Genomic DNA, 16,833 nt, shown 5'->3' on the forward strand with positions numbered 1-16,833 from the left:
GAGCTTTTAGATGGACCTCAAGATGATACTCAAATTGAAACATATTCCACAAACAGACTTTTGTATGATCTGAAGGATTTTTGGAGGTATAGTCTTACATGCAACTGTTAGAAAAGACTTGATATCTTGAGCTACACATAACCTAGATTAGCAATTAGTGTAAAATTCCAATAGCTATCGACCCAGGTGGGACTTGAACCCACAATCCCCAGCTTCGGAGGCTGATGCCTTATCCATTAGGCCACTGGGCCCTGACACTGACTCCATTATATTGTGATAGTATTGTTCTAACACTAGAGGCTAGCCCCTACCCAGGCTCCCTATAGAGATGCAGATGAGCATTTCTGACAGTATGGGGTGTGTACCTTCTGCATGGCTGCTTAGAGAGAGATTAAGTTCCAAATTGAAGGAAACTGCTGCTGTATGATCACTTCATTTTGAGACACACGTTTTCCACAGATTTTTTTCTTCCGTTTTCTAATAGATCCATACAAAGCTGTGTTTCAACGATGTCTGGTACTCCAATTGTCCACAAGACATCAATACGTAATACAATGATTTTTACTTTTAGTTGATGAGAAGACTGAATGGATTTGCTACGATGAAGATTATTGATTTTACAAGGTGACCTACAACCTTTGTCCCCCCCCCCATCCCTCCATAAAAGAAACAGACCCACAAATGAGCACCAAATAGCTCATTGAACACTGCGAGGAAGCTTCCTGTGGACTGGGTTAACCAAGGAAGATCAATGTTGGACATCAGCCCACTCTGTGAGATAGGATTTATGAGGACTCGTTAAGAAAAACACCAGGGTACCAAGAGGAGTGATTCAGCCTCAGAGTCTTACTTGACCAAGACATTTAAATCATCCTGCAAACCCTGTTAGCGTTCCCTGTTAGCACTTACTTTCCTCAACCCTGTTACATTCAATAGGATGGGTATTGGAGTGAACATTGCCTGAAAAGTCAAATAAGAACAAACATTTTAATTGGCTTTGAGCTGAGGCATTGAGCTAAACCTTGTATCATTGGTTTCTGGCATAATAGTAATTTATTCCGAAAATGTTTCAATCCAAAGAGACATACTAGGAACATTTTGAACCTACAACTTCTTGATCTGCAGTTAAATGTTCTACCACTGAGCTATCCGCTATAATGTTTATTTCAGAAAGAGGTGTCAGAAAGAGCCCATGTGTGAGACTGACTGGTTGGTTGGTGCCTGTGGTGAGAATCTTTGAGTCAGAAACTGAATCATTTTCCAGGATTTTGAGACAAGACCTGAGTTGGTCAATTGATCCATCTGAAGGTGTGAGAACATAAGACTCTGATGGCCATCGGATCCTCTCATTCCACACAGCAGCAGCAGGTCAGATGACTGCTCATGATGAAACACATACCGTATGTGTTTCTTCAGTGGTAACCTGTCATACTTCTACTGTTTTGGGACAAAGGGGATGGATTTGTTCTTGATTTCAAGGCTGTTCAAACTTCCATGCTTAAGGCAACATCTAATGTTGAGCATCTGGTCGAAGAATCTCATATTAGTTCTGTTGCAAATTAGAGCTCCTCACCATCAATCAATGTGTATCTTCAACCGTTAAGGGCCATTTTATGCGCGGAGAGCGACGCTATGATTAAAGGAATCCTGAGGAAGTCATTTGCTCATTACCCAAACCATCCCCTCTCGTTCACAGAGCTTTATAAACACCATCTGATCGCCTTAACTAGAAAATAATGGTCCCACTCCGTAGAGGAGAACCAAAAGGATAGGCTGCCCTGTTACTACCAAATAGACCAATGACGTATGAGAAGATCCCCAATATACGGAAATTGACCAATTTAAGACATTTATCTTCGATTAGTAAATTTCTGCATGAGGAATGTCTGGATAAGACTGTTGTTGTTTTTTTGGACGACAGACTAAGCACCTACAACCAATTACTGGGTGTGCAAAAAATACAATAATATATGGAAGGCCTAGATATGTGTGGGCAATGAGACACAAAGGCTGCCTCTCTTAAGTCGATTTTTTTTTGTCTTGAACTTACTGGCATCACGCAAACACTGCTCAACACATCCTATACTGGCATTTTGTGACACTCATTTTGACCTTTGTCGATTCCCCCCACGTCCCTCCCTCCCTCTACCCCCCACATACATACACTCCCATTTCCCCTCGTCTGGCCACCTGAGGTGAGTCATTTGTTACACCCATGTGTACTCCTGTTGAAAGATATTGGAACAGAAAACCGTCTCAATGACATTGCATGACCTTATTGGATATTGGCGCACATAGCATGGAACCCTTGATTGCAGCCATTTAAGGAAAGTGCACTACAGACCAGTTCCGTTTGTTTTAATATAACTAGCAAACAATGATCCAAAACCTTAAAATTGGAATCTATAATCTGAATGTGTAGTTGTTAGCCACAAGTCCATGGTATGGAGCGTGATAGCCGAAGGGGTTGTCGATTTCAATCAACATGATAAACTCACACGCGCCTCCGCACTTCTGTGCCACTGTCGTGCACTTGAGGTAGGGATCCCCAAATCAGGCAGCTGCAACTAAGTTAATGTCCGCGTGTCATTTACTTCTTGATGGAGTGTACTACGGCGTGCCGGTTACCAGGAAAGCTCAACACCAAAATTCCCAATAAATTATCTCATCATTCTTGGAGGCGAAGAGGGGATGTTGGGGATGAGGTGGGGTGGGGGTTTAGTGGGGTGTGGTGGGGGCCAAAGTATCATCCCTTGTGGTGACGGACGTTCTTGATTCATCGTCTTCTGACGCCCAGATTATAAAAGCTCGCACACAAATACGCTTTACAATGAAGAACTGAACACGAGAAAGCCAACACTCACCTCTACGCGCAACCAAAGTTTACGGTGAGTTTATTCTGCTTTGAATTTACGCTGGTCTTGACTTTCTTATGTATTCCAGACACAGTAACACTACTGGTGTAAAAACAATTATTGTAAAATTACGAAACCTGATAATATGGAACTGCCAAGCTATTTACGTTTTTATTTAGAAGATTAGTTGGTAATGTTTGAAAAAAAACGACATTGTATATCTGTTTTACTATTTCCGGATGCTTTTCTTTTACATTTCAACAGCCCACGCGCAGTGCCTTGCTGTCAAAAACATGCTGCCTGAAAGAGTGGCTTGCCCGGTGGGAGAGTGCGTTCTGGCCTCTCGCTGGTTGACGGCAGCGCTTACCGTCCTTCTGCTTCTCTCCATGAGTGTCACCTGCGCTCATAGTACTACAGTGGAGCATGATTTCCATATCGTCCACAATGTCGACAACAGAAGTAAGACTTTACGAATCAATTACCCATTAAAGACGGGGTGCACGTTCTGTAAAACATATATTGTATCCAACATACATGCATTTAGTAATAATTGATTGATGTCATTTGAATGTGGATTTTGTTTTAGTTATCGGTTCAGTCAGATCTTGTATTAGGGAATATTTGTCTTTATCGTTATAATAGCAAGGTACTGGTATGAAATAATATGGGGTAACATTCAAACGCTATAGGAAGGCCATAAAGGTAGAAATTACTTAAGTAATCGATCATTTAAGTTTCATTAAAAAAAGACAGTAAATGGGGTTGGTAACCTTTTTAGGCTACAAAACGATAAAGGACTTTGAATTGGAATTTGGATGTGTTTATCATTGCATCTTGGTTCTACAAGAGTCCCTTTGAATGTAAACTGTGTGTGTGTGTGTGTGTGTGTGTGTTTGTTTGATCCATATTGTGATCCACTTTAAAGTTTGCATGTGATCAACACATCGTAATAATAACATTAATTTCATAGTTGACCATCAATTGCCAACACAAATCGACAGCACTTAATTATAGCGACAAGTAAATGCACTGTTAGTTATGAAATGAATGCATCTGCATGAATTGATGTAAAGTATATTTGGCATATAGAAACAAAATATGATGTTTATTGTTAGATATTTGTATTAGTTTATCCTCTATCTTCTGATATGTGTTCACTCACACCTGCTGTGCGTCCCGTGGTCCCCCAGGTCCAGAGATAGACCCCTTCTGGTACGTTGGGCGTGGCGTGCGGCCAATTGGGCGCTTTGGGAAGCGGAACAGCAGGGTCGGTTCTAGTGAAGGGTTGCGTCCTGTGGTTAACACCCTGGAGATGCTCCTGGATGCCATCAGGAACAAGGAGGACCTTGGAAAGGTGCTCCACGAAGACTCTGATTGGTTACCATGACAGTGTGCCCAGTTCTCTCCCTCGCTCGTATATGTTAAAGTGTTTTTTTTTATTTATCAAGGATTGTTACTCTACTTCTCTGTGTCTTGCCTTATCTCGTGACAAGAGTCCCATTGAAGCCTGTGTTGACTGGACCACTGAACTCTTTGGCCCGACAAAAAAACGAAACAAGATGGAGTATGTACATATGAGAAATGCAAACTATATTGATTAATAAATGAGGATATTGTGACCATATTTTCCCCTTCTTTTGCCTTTTTTTCTTGTATCTGTCAGACACTATTCTGGGTTACTTAAACAAGTCTATAAACCCTAATTGTTCTGCTGTCAATTCTCAGTAATGTTTCTACAGAGGACTTAGTAAATAATAACTCAAGCTTTGCAGGTTTAGCAAATTTTATTTATTTGATATTACACATTTCTCAATCAAGGTAATTTGGCACAGATAATCTTTCTTTTTTGCTTGTTAATATTTTCCCCAACACGTGGATTGCAAGTGCGACAAACGATTGAACGTATGAGTGCGTGGACCACCAAGTGAGCTGTGCATAGCGAAACTCACCACGCTCATACAGTTAGCAACAGTACAGTCTCACATTTGACTATGCTTTGTATGTCATATCCATCTTTTCCTCATACAGTATATGTATATATATATATATATGTGTGTATATATAAATACATATGAGCAAACTCTGAGGTGAAATAAAATATTTGAGTTTAGTTTTTTTAATTTTTTACAATATAAAAATACAAGACGTTGATATTGAACCCCTTGGCTGTGCTTCTCATGAGAACTTGTACATCTATTTAAACCAGGAACATGCTATCATACGCAAACACCTCCGGGTACGGGAATGACGAACAGCAACGATCTGCAGATTGAGAGAAGCCTGGAATGAGGAGGAGAGTCAAGAAACATCTCAAAAGCAACACAAGTCTTACTAAAGGGGAACAGATCACTTCAAAGTCCATACCAGAGGACTGCTGATGTGATCCCGGGGCTGATAAATGACAGCAGAATCTATGTACTAGTTCTGCTTTCCTGTTCAATGACTTTCAAAGGATGGTGTGAGATGATGTAACTTTGTGGAGCTCTTTGGAGTAATGCTATGAGCTGAAGTCAAAGCGTTTGTATCGCCTGTTTGTCTTTGACAATTCCCCATCTGAGTCATTCATTTCAGTCAATTAATGCAGGCAAACATTCAAAGCACTTTAAAGAGATGGACATGACATGGATTCAGATGAGAGAACCCTTTAAGGAGATAAAAGACGTGTTGTTCTTGTCCAAGTTATCTGCCCACTTACTTCAGTGCATAAAAACTCTTGGTACGTACAAAAATAAATTGCTTGTAACAAAATCATGGTTTCATGACATTTGATATAAAGCCTATTATATTTCAATATGTGTACAGCTTTACAAGATTTGTGAAGACAACGTAAAACCTGGAGCGAGATAGTAAAGAAACAAATCAGAAGAAAAATGGCAAAAAAAGGCCATAAAGGCCACAAAGCTTTAAAAAGGCAAAGGGAGTTTAGATAAGAAAAACAATTATGAATTACTTGATTCAGGTGATAACATGATAGATATGAAAGTTACAGTCGTTTTTTTTTCCGCTTAAATTACACATTCAAAACCTAGTGTTGCAAAGTAACCATCAGATGTCACTGTTTGGGTGAGGCAGTAATTAGAGCTCTCGAGATGCTTAACTTTATTTCCTTATTCACGGTGCTTAGGGTGCTGGGAACTCTCATGCCAATTCCAAATCCCAAAACAAGTGTCATACTTTTTTTTAAGGAGAGATGTAGAGAAGACTCTGAACAAAATATCAAAGTTATGAATTGTTTTTGAATTTCTGACAGTAAGTTGGATCCAATGTAAGGGTCATGTTAAACAGGCTCTACTGTGTTAGGAAACGGTCGTTTTTCATGACATATAATTGGCGAGAAAGGGAACAGTATAAAACATGGGTCAACCTCTTTTGAGACATGTATCACACTAGATGTCACATGATTTTCACATCTTCATTGACATACATTATTTCAAACACCTACAACACTCTTGCAAACAGATAGAAAACTTGACGGACAGGGCTTTTTCTGTACAACAGATGGAAAGTCACGTATTCCTATGTTGAGAGTTGGACAGTGAGATGTCTCGCGAGGAGTGTTTGTAGATTTTAAGGCAGAGACACACTGTCTGTCGAGCCCTCCTGTTGAGGGTGGAAGTGGGGTCCAGGGATGGGTGGGAGAGTGGGTAGGGTTAAGGGAGTCAGTCCTGGGCTGGACTGAGAAAATGAAGGGTTTGAGATATTGATTGCTGATGCCGTGCCTGTGCGAGGAGAGCTCCAGATAGGGTAGAAAGGGGGCTCATTTTGGCCCCTGAAGAGAGCTCCAGATTGGATAGCAAGGGGACTGATGTTGGCCCCTGAAGAGAGCTCCAAATGGGATAGCAAGGGGACTGATGTTGGCCCCTGAGGAGAGCTCCAAATGGGATAGCAAGGGGACTGATGTTGGCCCCTGAGGAGAGCTCCAAATGGGATAGCAAGGGGACTGATGTTGGCCCCTGAGGAGAGCTCCAAATGGGATAGCACATAGGGCAGGTGTAGGCCCCATGGCCACTGGAGCTGGAGATGGATGCTGGAACAAGGCACTGGAGTGATAGGGCCCCGGGTGTCCAGAGGTGAGGGGGGGGGGGTGCCTGAAGGTGGGGTTGGGGTCTGAAGAGGCTCTTTGTGCTGTTGAACCACTACGGTCGAACCACTCTCAACTGTTGCTCTGCATCCTTATCTGCAACACAAAACTGCATTGAGTCTAAGACAGTCCAGATAACACAAGCAGTGGCAGGCACCACTGTAGCATTGCCGACAAAACACTCCACCCACAACATTGTTTTATGTTGCACTGACAATGATATAATGATGTTTTGTTACACTGTACTATGTAGTCAAGATGTTACTGTTGCACTGAGTGCCAAAATACAGACTATTCGTTGATATTAAACACTGAAATACCAGAACTATGCACTTCTCATCAGTGATTTTCTGATTCTGTATTTTCAAAAAATTATTAACTATTTGTATATTGCTTTGAATTTAAACGGATGCTAAATTAAATGATGTAAACTTCCGTCTTATCCCAGTATCTCTAAAAAGCTCCTCATCTCAGGCTGAGCCTCGCTAGAATAAAGGACACGATAACATGACTTTGTCTCTGCTTTTTTTCCCTCTCTGTTGTGCCGTGTGTCTCTTTGAAACTGTAGCTGAAGAAGAGTGCGTCACCACACAGGCTGTGTGAGTGGACACTGGTCCTAACGACCCACAAAAAATACTATTAATTACCATGAAAGGAGCTGTCTGCCACGGCTGGATAAAGCAGCCCCACGTTTCCATGTTCCCTCAGTGTTCCTTCTATCAGGTCCTAATGGAGTCCGTCTCACTTAGGCGCTCTCCACCGTGCACATTTAGACTTGCATCCATTCAACTCCCAACCTACTCTTTCACTTGAGAACGTGTGATGAGTCGAGGTGTGAATACTATTCTTCCACCACCCCCCCCCACCCCCTCTCTCTCTTTCCTTTTCCGTCCCTCTGTCCTTCTTAGAACACCCAAACATAACAAGAGTGAGTTATTCTGTGGAAAAGACAGCCCTGTAGCTGCGCTGGCGTGAGCAGAGATCAATGAACCATGCTCACACATTGAACAGAACAAGCTGCGGAAGATCGTCCTTCCGGCCGAAGGCTAACCTCGCTCCGCCACACATTTGACATTGACATTAAGCTGTCTACAGAATTTGTCAGTCTGGGATGTGGCTTGCGGGTCATGGCTGTAACTCCCCCCAACACGAATCTAATTGATAACAGATAAATCACAAAGACCATATCGTGGAAGGTGGGAGTTCGTTGGAGGGTCATGTCTGTTGTGATACCTTTGACTGGGGGAGCCGGAAGCTTTCTCCTTTGTTGGCGTGATGAGTCAAGGGTTTGAGGCTGTGGACGATACAGAGTGTTAGCACAGTGTACCTGTCTGTGGGCGACTATTTCTAGGTGCATGTTGAGGAGATTGAAGGATGTGTATGTGTGTGTACCTGGGGTTTCGAATTGTACTTGTGTGTGCAGACTGTGACGTTCAAGCCAGCTGTTTTCAGAGCGGATATCCTAGCCTCAATATCAGAAATCTGGAGAGGAGGGAAAACAGCTGTGCATAAATATCAACTATGGAGGTTAAACTAAAAAGAGATGTTCTGGTGTTTAATTACTCATTAACAACCAAGAATGCTACTATTGGGTGGACAGACAGCACAGGGGCTGTTTCGCACGATTTTGCGTCTGTTAAATGGAAAAAAACATAAAGAATGTAGCGTATCACAACATTTTTGGTAATCAATAGGCCACCGACCCCCCACACCCAGATGAGCCGCCTCTCTGGGGGGAGAGCCCTACCTGGAGCTCAGACTGCTGCACCTGGGCTGCGGCCGTGGCCACCTGGTCCTCCAGGAAGGCCAGGTCTCTGTCTGAGGTGCCACTGTTGATGCTGCGCGCACAATCCTCCAGATCCCCCAGCTCCCCCTCTAGGCCGTACACCGCTCCTGCAGCCAGGTACACCTGCAGACGCACGGAGACGGACAGCCGGAGAGAAGGTGGAGCGAGACAGAAGGGAGGAAGGAGAGAGAGTGAGGGGAGAGATTGGGTCAAAGTTGAGGCGGGGATTGTCCTCATATCCTTTGTTCTTCTCTCGTGTAAATACATTATGACGACTCTCGGGCGCTGTATGTATGTAGGTATGAATCTAAAGCCACGTGTCGTCTTACATTTTCCTCCATCTTGGTGAGTCTCTGGTCCAGTCTGCGCGTCTCACAGCTGCTGGAGATGGAGGACTCGTGGGCACTCATGGACTCGGACGGAGTGGCGCTGCCACTGCCAGCCTCACCTATCAGCTCTTGCGTGGCGTTGAGCACCTTTAGGACCTCAGTGGTAATGCTGCACAGAGACGCCGCTGTGTCCTTCTGCTCAGCGCACACACACACACACACACACACAGGTGCGAACACCCACATGCACACGCGCAGTGGAGCGCACAAACACATCGCGATGTGAGGGTCAGAGGATTGCAAATGTTGCTCGGGCAATCACACTCAACACACACTCTCGCAGGTATGACACCTTCTCCCACACCCTACCATGTGTCACTGTGAACACATATCGTCATGCTTGACCTGTGAGGAGTTGTCAGGTGTCGTAAGAACAGGAAAAGAAGGAGTGCGAAGAGGCGTATGGAGGAGGAGAGGGGGAAAAGTTGACCTTTCATCACTTTACTACACCGCTACAATGTTTTCTCTTAAACAGGAGTGATGCCACAACGAATAACTTTTAGTTTCAACCTGCAGACAACGAATCACACCACGACACAAGAGCACTTCAGCATACAGGACAGACACAGAAAAAAAAACCTCCATTTATTGGAAGAGATGAGGAGGTGAGGGAGGGAAAAGAGAGAGAGATAGATGAAATTCAATAAATTAATTAATCACTGGCCGGGGCTTTGATCAGGAGAACCAGTGAGAGCATTGATCCACACACTCCAGGGTTACTTAGTGACAGCGCTGTTTTTGAAAAGAAGTGTGCTGGGGTGGGATTCACGAGCAGGAGTGGAAGGATGGGGGAAGGAGGAGGGGGCTACTTGAGTCAGAAATGACATGAAGCAAGATAAGACACTGATGGCCGCCCGCGGTGAAAAGAGAGCGAGGCTGAGACCGCAGTATTGACTACTGCGTCAATGGAGAATGGATCTATACTGAGAGAGCGGCTGGTGTCATCAACTACAAAGTCAGAGTCATAACCAGGAGGATGAAACACAGCCACAAGCCCGTTCTGAGGGTTAGGGATTCACTTATGTTAACCAGCAGACCACACTAACACTAACAGACCACACCAGCACCAACAGACCACACTAGCACCAGCCACATTATTTTAATTTACCAAGCACCGTTTGGGTGTCAAATCAGAACTGATTTGTTTATCTACTGTCGTTTTAAGAAAACGTTGCAGTTATCTTGTTTCAAAAGACTGTGATCATTTGTTTGTCGTTCACTCAGCCCCTAAACTCTGGCCTTACTGGCTCGATGGTGGACTCAAATTAGAGGACTATTAACTATACTTGAATGATGCACAACCAGTGAGTGGCATCTGCAACTTGAAATAGTCTCCATCATCGATGTGGACGCACAGTAAGCCAGTAGGAACAAGAGCTGATATCAATAAAGTCTGGATGGAGACAAAAGGGCCATATGTCATGTGTGTGTGTCCATCCATGTGAGAATATTGTGTGTTCGTCTCACTTGAGTGAATGTAAGGGTTACATGTTTACCATCAGCTTGTGTTCTTTGAGCAGGTGGGTAGGGTTTGATTTTGTGTGTGAATAACCTTTTAGTTAGGTCATTGACCAAGCAAGATCAATCAAATGCACGCTTCCAACCAAGTCTGGAATCCAACATTTGCTGTGTTAAATAGTGTCCTGACCAGACTATTCCGGACAAGACCAGACGTTGCCTGTATAGACAGTGACTGAGGCAGTCTGCTATAGAGACAGCACATCTCACCTGCTGTAAGAGAGAGGAGAGTAACTGTAGTCTCTGCTGTAGATCCAGCCCATTCGGGCCCTCCTGCTAGCCAGGTAGGGAGGGAGAGAGAGAGAGAGAGAGAGAGAGAGAGAGAGAGAGAGAGAGAGAGAGAGAGAGAGAGAGAGAGAGAGAGAGAGAGAGAGAGAGAGAGAGAGAGAGAGAGAGAGAGAGAGAGAGAGAGAGAGAGAGAGAGAGAGAGAGAGAGGAGACAAAGAGATGGACGGCAGGATGTGGACAGCACAGGAAAAACATGGACAAGAGTGGAAGGAGAGCGATGAAGGGATGGACGGAAAAAAGGACAGGAGTGAGACAAAGAACGTTTACAGAGACAAAGACGAGCAGACAGGCTATGTCACAAAACAGAGATGTTGTTATGTTCTTGCTGCACGTGGACGCTAAGCTAAAGCTCGAGTGATCTACGGTATCTCTGTGCTCACCTGTCCCCCTGACAGCGCCCCCTCCAGGAGAGAAGGGGACATGGCAGGGGAGGAAGGAGTGGATCCGGCCTTCTCCTCCGTTGGTTCTGTTCCCTTCTCTGGTTCTCTGTCCACCTCTCTCCTCTGTTGTCTCTTGCTTTGCCTGCTCTCCTCTCTCTTCACCAATCTCTTTTCTCCTCTGCTGTCATCTGATTTCTCTTCCCAACTCTTTCCCCCTGTCTCCAACCTCCTTGCCTTGAGTCTCTCTTCCTCTCTCAACACAGAACTTTCCATTAGCGTTTCTCTCCTTTTCAGGTCGGGCCCATTCATCTGCTCGTGCACTTCTCTTGGTTTCTCCCTCTCCTTAAAGCTGGGTCTTTCTCTCAGGCTCTGCATGTCCTGCTGTCTGTCACTTCCTCTGTCCAGCGGCCTCTCTCCGAGACGCTTGGTCGTCTCGTCCTCAGACGATGTCATTTCCTTGCTGTTGGCCCGGCTGACCATCTCGCTCAGTTTGGAGCGGACCTCCTGCTCCAGGGTGTCTCCAGAACCTGGTCCGGAGCTGCTGAGCGACTGGGGGCCAGGGTCAAAGGGGGGCAGGGGGGCCTGGGGGTCCCGGCCGGAGGGGCTGGGGGCAGCAGAGACAGGGGCAACTGTGTCCAGGTCCCCGGGCTCTGGGGTCATGACATCCGAGGTGGAGGCCTCCATCATGGGCGTGGGAATGTCATGGGGCGGCTTCTCCTCACGCATTCCCCTCTTCATCAGAGCGCTGAGCAGGAAGCCACTGTTCTCCTGTGGGCGAGCGAGAGAGAGAGACAGGTGGAGACAGGTCGAGATGAAGAAAAAGAACAAGAGAGATGGGAAGAGGGAGGGAGGGAGAGAGAAAAAGAGTTAGACAAGGTCAGAAACATATAGAGGAACGCAGAGAGAAACCGACAGGGAAAAAGAGAATGAGACGCTGTATGAAAGGTCACATAACAAAGTGGCGCATATTTAGACTGTCGACTGTCTACTCGAGTAAAGGCATTGTGTGACCAATGCTGCACATTCTGTGTAACAGCAATATGGCCCTGGGAGGACACCTAGTGGTGAAAGAGGAGTAAAACCCAAGCTATTCAGCAAAAATACCTAACGTGGAGCCAAATAGCGCCTAGCGATGACTTTTCAAATGTATACAAATCCAGTGGTATTTGACTAGGTCTCCAGTGAAGTAGAATGCTACCTGTACTGTAGTGGGCGGCGCAGGCTGCTTGGGGGGCTGGTTCCCCCCCCTCCCCTGTTCAGCCGGTTCCCTCTTGCTCTTCCTGCGTCGCCGCGACCTCCTGATGGGGTCAACCTGACGCTCGTCCGCCTCACTGCTGTCCCCCGTCACCTTGGGGTTAAAATTCACATCCAGGGCCTGGGGGCGTTGCGGGAACGAGGGGGGGTTCTGCTGGGGTTGATGCTGATGAGGAGGACGATGCTGTGGATGTTGGTGCTGGTGGTGGTGCGGAGGGTGGTGGGGGTGCAGCTGGGAGTCAGGGGGGGCTTTCTTCTTCCCCAGGTTGTGAGGGGGCTTGCGGGGGCGAGCGGAGGGGACGGACGAGGGCTCCGAGTCGGAGTTGAGGGTCTCGGTGTTGGTGTACTGCCCCGAGGAGGGCGAGGTGACAGGGAGGTGCGGGGTGTACGTCCACTCTGGATCGTGCTGGGAGTCGGTGTAGTACGTCTCATCCGACAGCTTCCTGCGGAACTGCATCAGGGCCGAGGCCCAGCCCCCCTCGTCCTCGCGGTCCGACTCGGAGGCGGAGCCCATCTCGTCGTAGGCGGAGACGACGCCGGACTCCTTCTCCAGCACGCTGAAGACCAGGCTCTTCCTCTTGGTGAGCAGGCTGGGGCGAGACAGCTGGGAACTCTGCAGGGCCATCCAGTTACCGTCTGGGCTCTGGAGCACAGACGACGCACCTGGACACACGCAAAAACACAGTCACACACACACAAACACAGTCACACACACACAGTTGTGCACACCTATTTACAGCCTTTAAGAAGACACGGTAGTATCACCAAGTTCCATGCTACAAAGACCAGAGTAACGTTTAGTGTTGACCGTAACATAAGCAGCCAGAGTGATGGGGGCAGGTGTGTGTGTGTGTGTGTGTCTTACTGGAGTTATCCAGGCGGTCCACACTCTTCCAGCTGGGCAGCGACGCGGCCTTGGCGTCCCTCTTCAGAGAGGTGTAGTGCTGCAAGCCCGCGCCGGCCCCCAGACCCCCCTCTGAGGGTTTCTCTGGGGAGTCGTCACTGGTCAGGGAGAAGGCTGACCTGGATCTCTGTTAGAAAACACACACATGCACACACATGCACACACATACATGAACAGATACATTCACACATACATGTCCGCAATCCATACAAACACACACACACACACAATTGTAATACTTAGTAATACTTCAGCTAATTACTGGGTGAGTTAAGATGGGGTTTAACTGTTACTTTCTCATGCTCCTAAGTGAAAACAAACCAGCTACTCTAGATTACTGCTACATATTTGTGTGTGTGTGTGTGTGTGTGTGTGTAAAGCGGCCAAGTGCTGTAAGAATCTAAAAGTAGCAAATACAAACATTCTTGGTCTCTTTTCACAGTAGGCATGTGTCAGTGCTGTGACCTGAGACTGGTGGCTGTGGTTCATATTTTAGTCAACAGGGGGCACAAGAGAGCTACAAAAACATTTGTTAAAAAAGAAAAACAGTAGAGTGGTGCAGGAGTGAGTAATCCGATTTAAATTAAGTTCCTCTCTCTCCCCCACCCTCTCTCTCCCCCACCCTCTTTCTCCCCCACCCTCTCTCTCATTTTGTCCAAATTTATGTTTCTGTCAGCTCATTCATAAGCACAGATATGTGTGTGAATAAGTGTGCGAATATACTGTACATATGAGAGTGTGTGCGTGCATGTGCATCGTGTATTCATGAGAGTCTGTGTGTATGTTTACGTGGTGTTGACGGAGGCAGCCTACCCCATGGCGGGGTAGGGTTAGGGAGTTTAGGTGAATCCCTGTGTGTTTTGCAGCACTTTGATCATAACTGAGTGAAACAGACATGCTGAGGCAGGAGGGGGGCTGGGAAACGCTGCTTTGATTCCACACAGCGTCTGCCTGACACACGGGACAGATCGACCAAACTGGCCCCACTGAAACTCTGCCAACACTGTGTGTTTGTGCATGCGTGTGTGTGTCTATTTGCGTGTGTGGGTGTGGGTGTGAACATGTGCTAAAGGCTAAAGGTTTCCCCTGTGACTAGGAATGCACCACCTGGTTGAGCACAGAGACCTGCTACAGTTCTACTGCCAGCCTCCCAGTCTACCCTGCTGCCTCAGGAGAGGCTCTGTGTGTGTGTGTGTGTGTGTGTGTGTGTGTGTGTGTGGGGGAGTGTATATTTTTGAGTGTGTGTGTGTGCTTTATGGTGTGAGAGGTAGCGCGTGTGTGCGAGAGAAAGGGAGTGCGTGTGTTTGAATGCATGTGTATATTGAGTATAGAGAGTGTGTGTGTGTGTATCTGAGTAAGAGGGTGAGCAGGTGTGTATCTGAGTAAGAGGGTGAGCGTGTGTTTATCTGAGTAAGAGGGTGAGCGTGTGTGTATCTGAGTAAGAGGGTGAGCGTGTGTTTATCTGAGTAAGAGGGTGAGCGTGTGTGTGCATCTTCTTGAGTGTGTGTGTGTGTGTGTGCTGGCTGCAGGTGTGGTGGAGCTCCAGACTGACCCAGAGGGAGTAAGAGCTGTGTAGCTGGGCCTGGGAGCCCTGAGCCAGGTCAGCATGGGGGGTCTGAGGGGGGGAGGGCAACTCGCCAGGTCGGCCCTGGGACTGGCTCTGAGACTGGGGCCACACAAAGTCATACTCAGATTGCATCTCTGAACGCTTCCTCCTCTGAATGATCTGAGAGAGAGAGAGAGAGAGAGAGAGAGAGAGAGAGAGAGAGAGAGAGAGAGAGAGAGAGAGAGAGAGAGAGAGAGATGGTGGCACCATGCATGGGGAGGAAAAGAGTATTGATAGATTGTGATAGATAGAAGAACATAATAGGTTGGGAGAGGAGGACATAAACCTTGTTGGGCAGAAAACGATAATCAATCTGGCCAATCCTTTTAGTGTGTTTTACAAAGAAACGCAAAAGCCACTTACTTTCTGTACAATGGTTGTAGCAAGTTCCTCTATAAGTTCCTCTTTGTGGTCCCGTAGATATCGAGCCTCATTCTGTTTCTCCTACACACACACACAAAAACACACCCACCCACAGAAACACACACACCCACAGAAATACACCCACACAAACACACACCCACACAAACACACACACATCAAAGCCTGTTCAAAGGAGCTGAGAATTACCATGAACCCCTGTGCAGTGGTGCTGAATCCAGCCAAAAACCATGACTAGAGAAGAAAAAAGATGACAGGGAGAGGAGAGAAAGAGGGGAAAAGAGAATGAGAGGGGAGAGAGAAGAGAGAAGAAGGGAGAGGAGACAAATGGGGAGACGAGAGAGAGGAAAGAAGAGAAGAGGGGGAGAGGTAAAGGGGAGAGGAGAGAGTGTGGAGGAGAGAAAAGGGGGGAGGTAAAGGGGAGAAGAGAGAGTGAGGGGAGAAGAGGGGGAAAGGTAACGGGGAGAGGAGAAAGACCGAACATCATTGACGCCTCACCAAGCTGTCACTGAATTCTTCTGCCTTGGCAATGGCTTCCTCTATGGCTTCTTCAGCAACGCGCAAAGCAACTGTAAGGGTATCTGCCATGCTGTGTTCTGCAAACACACACACACAAACGCACACACACAGTGTTTGTTAGTTTCCTCTTGGGGCAATTGTTATCTGAAAGGCATATTTCAATTATGTATATTAAACAAACAAAACAAGATCATTTGGCTGAACAAGTGCAATTAGCGACAGTGTCTGTGGTTGGATGTTTACACTGGACATGTTTATATATGTGTGTGTGTGCATCTATGAGCATTACTGGGCTGGCCTGGAGGTAGGGGCGCTTTGGACAAGAGCCCGACAATGCAAGTGTGTTTGTAATGGCAGTATTGACTGGTTAGTACATGGCTGGTAGGCCTACCATCACTCTGCCTGTAGAAGGTGGAGTCACTGCCACACACACTGCCATCGTTGTCGTTGCTTCCTTCGTTGATACTGCTCTCTGAAAAAGAACAGAGGAGGAGGAGAGGAGAAGATTAGTTTAAGTGGGGAGATTTGGCACCATATTACAGAAACACACATTTATGTTATGAGAGGGCTTCTACAGTCCATAAGACAAGATAAACATCTGAAAAGCAGACTCACTCACGACAATCATGCTTCTCAGGGAAAGACAGAGAGAGAGAGAGAGAGAGAGAGAGAGAGAGAGAGAGAGAGAGAGAGAGAGAGAGAGAGACAGAGACAGAGAGACAGAGAAAGAGAGAAAGAGAGAGAGTAAGAGACAGACGGAACGAAAGGAGAGATACTTGGCAGTGCCTCATGAAAGCCTATTGAGCAAAATGCCACACGGCCTCGATTCTCTACTGCCGTTTGTTATCGGGGCATTGTTAAGTTGTTGTTGC

At 46.4% G+C, this 16,833-nt stretch overlaps 2 protein-coding genes and 1 non-coding gene across 3 annotated transcripts in view; 1 reads left to right on the plus strand and 2 right to left on the minus strand.

Annotated features, from left to right (window-relative positions):
• Window positions 1–178: 178 nt before the first annotated feature.
• trnar-ccg (transfer RNA arginine (anticodon CCG)) lies at window positions 179–251 on the minus strand. The gene has a single exon. It is a non-coding gene; the product is annotated as a tRNA-Arg (tRNA).
• A 2,572-nt stretch (window positions 252–2,823) lies between these two features.
• On the plus strand, window positions 2,824–4,479 carry prlh2 (prolactin releasing hormone 2). The gene is made up of 3 exons (XM_084702560.1): window positions 2,824–2,888; window positions 3,120–3,314; window positions 4,046–4,479. Exons 2-3 carry the CDS (start codon window positions 3,149–3,151, stop codon window positions 4,240–4,242), a joined length of 363 nt encoding a protein of 120 aa, XP_084558686.1. The 5' UTR covers window positions 2,824–2,888; window positions 3,120–3,148; the 3' UTR covers window positions 4,243–4,479.
• A 2,512-nt stretch (window positions 4,480–6,991) lies between these two features.
• myripb (myosin VIIA and Rab interacting protein b) overlaps window positions 6,992–16,833 on the minus strand; it is a 66,033-nt gene continuing 56,191 nt past the window's right edge. Inside the window, exons 5-17 of the mRNA XM_084702538.1 lie at window positions 16,353–16,433; window positions 15,941–16,038; window positions 15,425–15,505; window positions 15,008–15,181; window positions 13,417–13,582; window positions 12,496–13,214; window positions 11,298–12,065; window positions 10,840–10,902; window positions 9,052–9,249; window positions 8,684–8,845; window positions 8,329–8,418; window positions 8,170–8,230; window positions 6,992–7,032 (exon numbers count right to left, since the gene is read on the minus strand). Of these exons, the coding sequence (XP_084558664.1) occupies window positions 6,992–7,032; window positions 8,170–8,230; window positions 8,329–8,418; window positions 8,684–8,845; window positions 9,052–9,249; window positions 10,840–10,902; window positions 11,298–12,065; window positions 12,496–13,214; window positions 13,417–13,582; window positions 15,008–15,181; window positions 15,425–15,505; window positions 15,941–16,038; window positions 16,353–16,433 (2,702 nt within the window). The remainder of the gene's footprint in view (window positions 7,033–8,169; window positions 8,231–8,328; window positions 8,419–8,683; window positions 8,846–9,051; window positions 9,250–10,839; window positions 10,903–11,297; window positions 12,066–12,495; window positions 13,215–13,416; window positions 13,583–15,007; window positions 15,182–15,424; window positions 15,506–15,940; window positions 16,039–16,352; window positions 16,434–16,833) is intronic.

The sequence above is a fragment of the Hypomesus nipponensis genome, chromosome 8, assembly GCF_054491055.1.
Source record: "Hypomesus nipponensis isolate SF chromosome 8, ASM5449105v1, whole genome shotgun sequence".
NCBI classification, from domain to species: domain Eukaryota; kingdom Metazoa; phylum Chordata; class Actinopteri; order Osmeriformes; family Osmeridae; genus Hypomesus; species Hypomesus nipponensis.

Coding starts and splice junctions, on each gene's coding strand:
- prlh2 (XM_084702560.1), top strand. CDS start 3,149: ATGCTGCCTGAAAGAGTGGCTTGCCCGGTGGGAGAGTGCGTTCTGGCC. Junction 3,315..4,045: donor CCACAATGTCGACAACAGAA/GTAAGACTTTAC, acceptor GTGGTCCCCCAG/GTCCAGAGATAGACCCCTTC.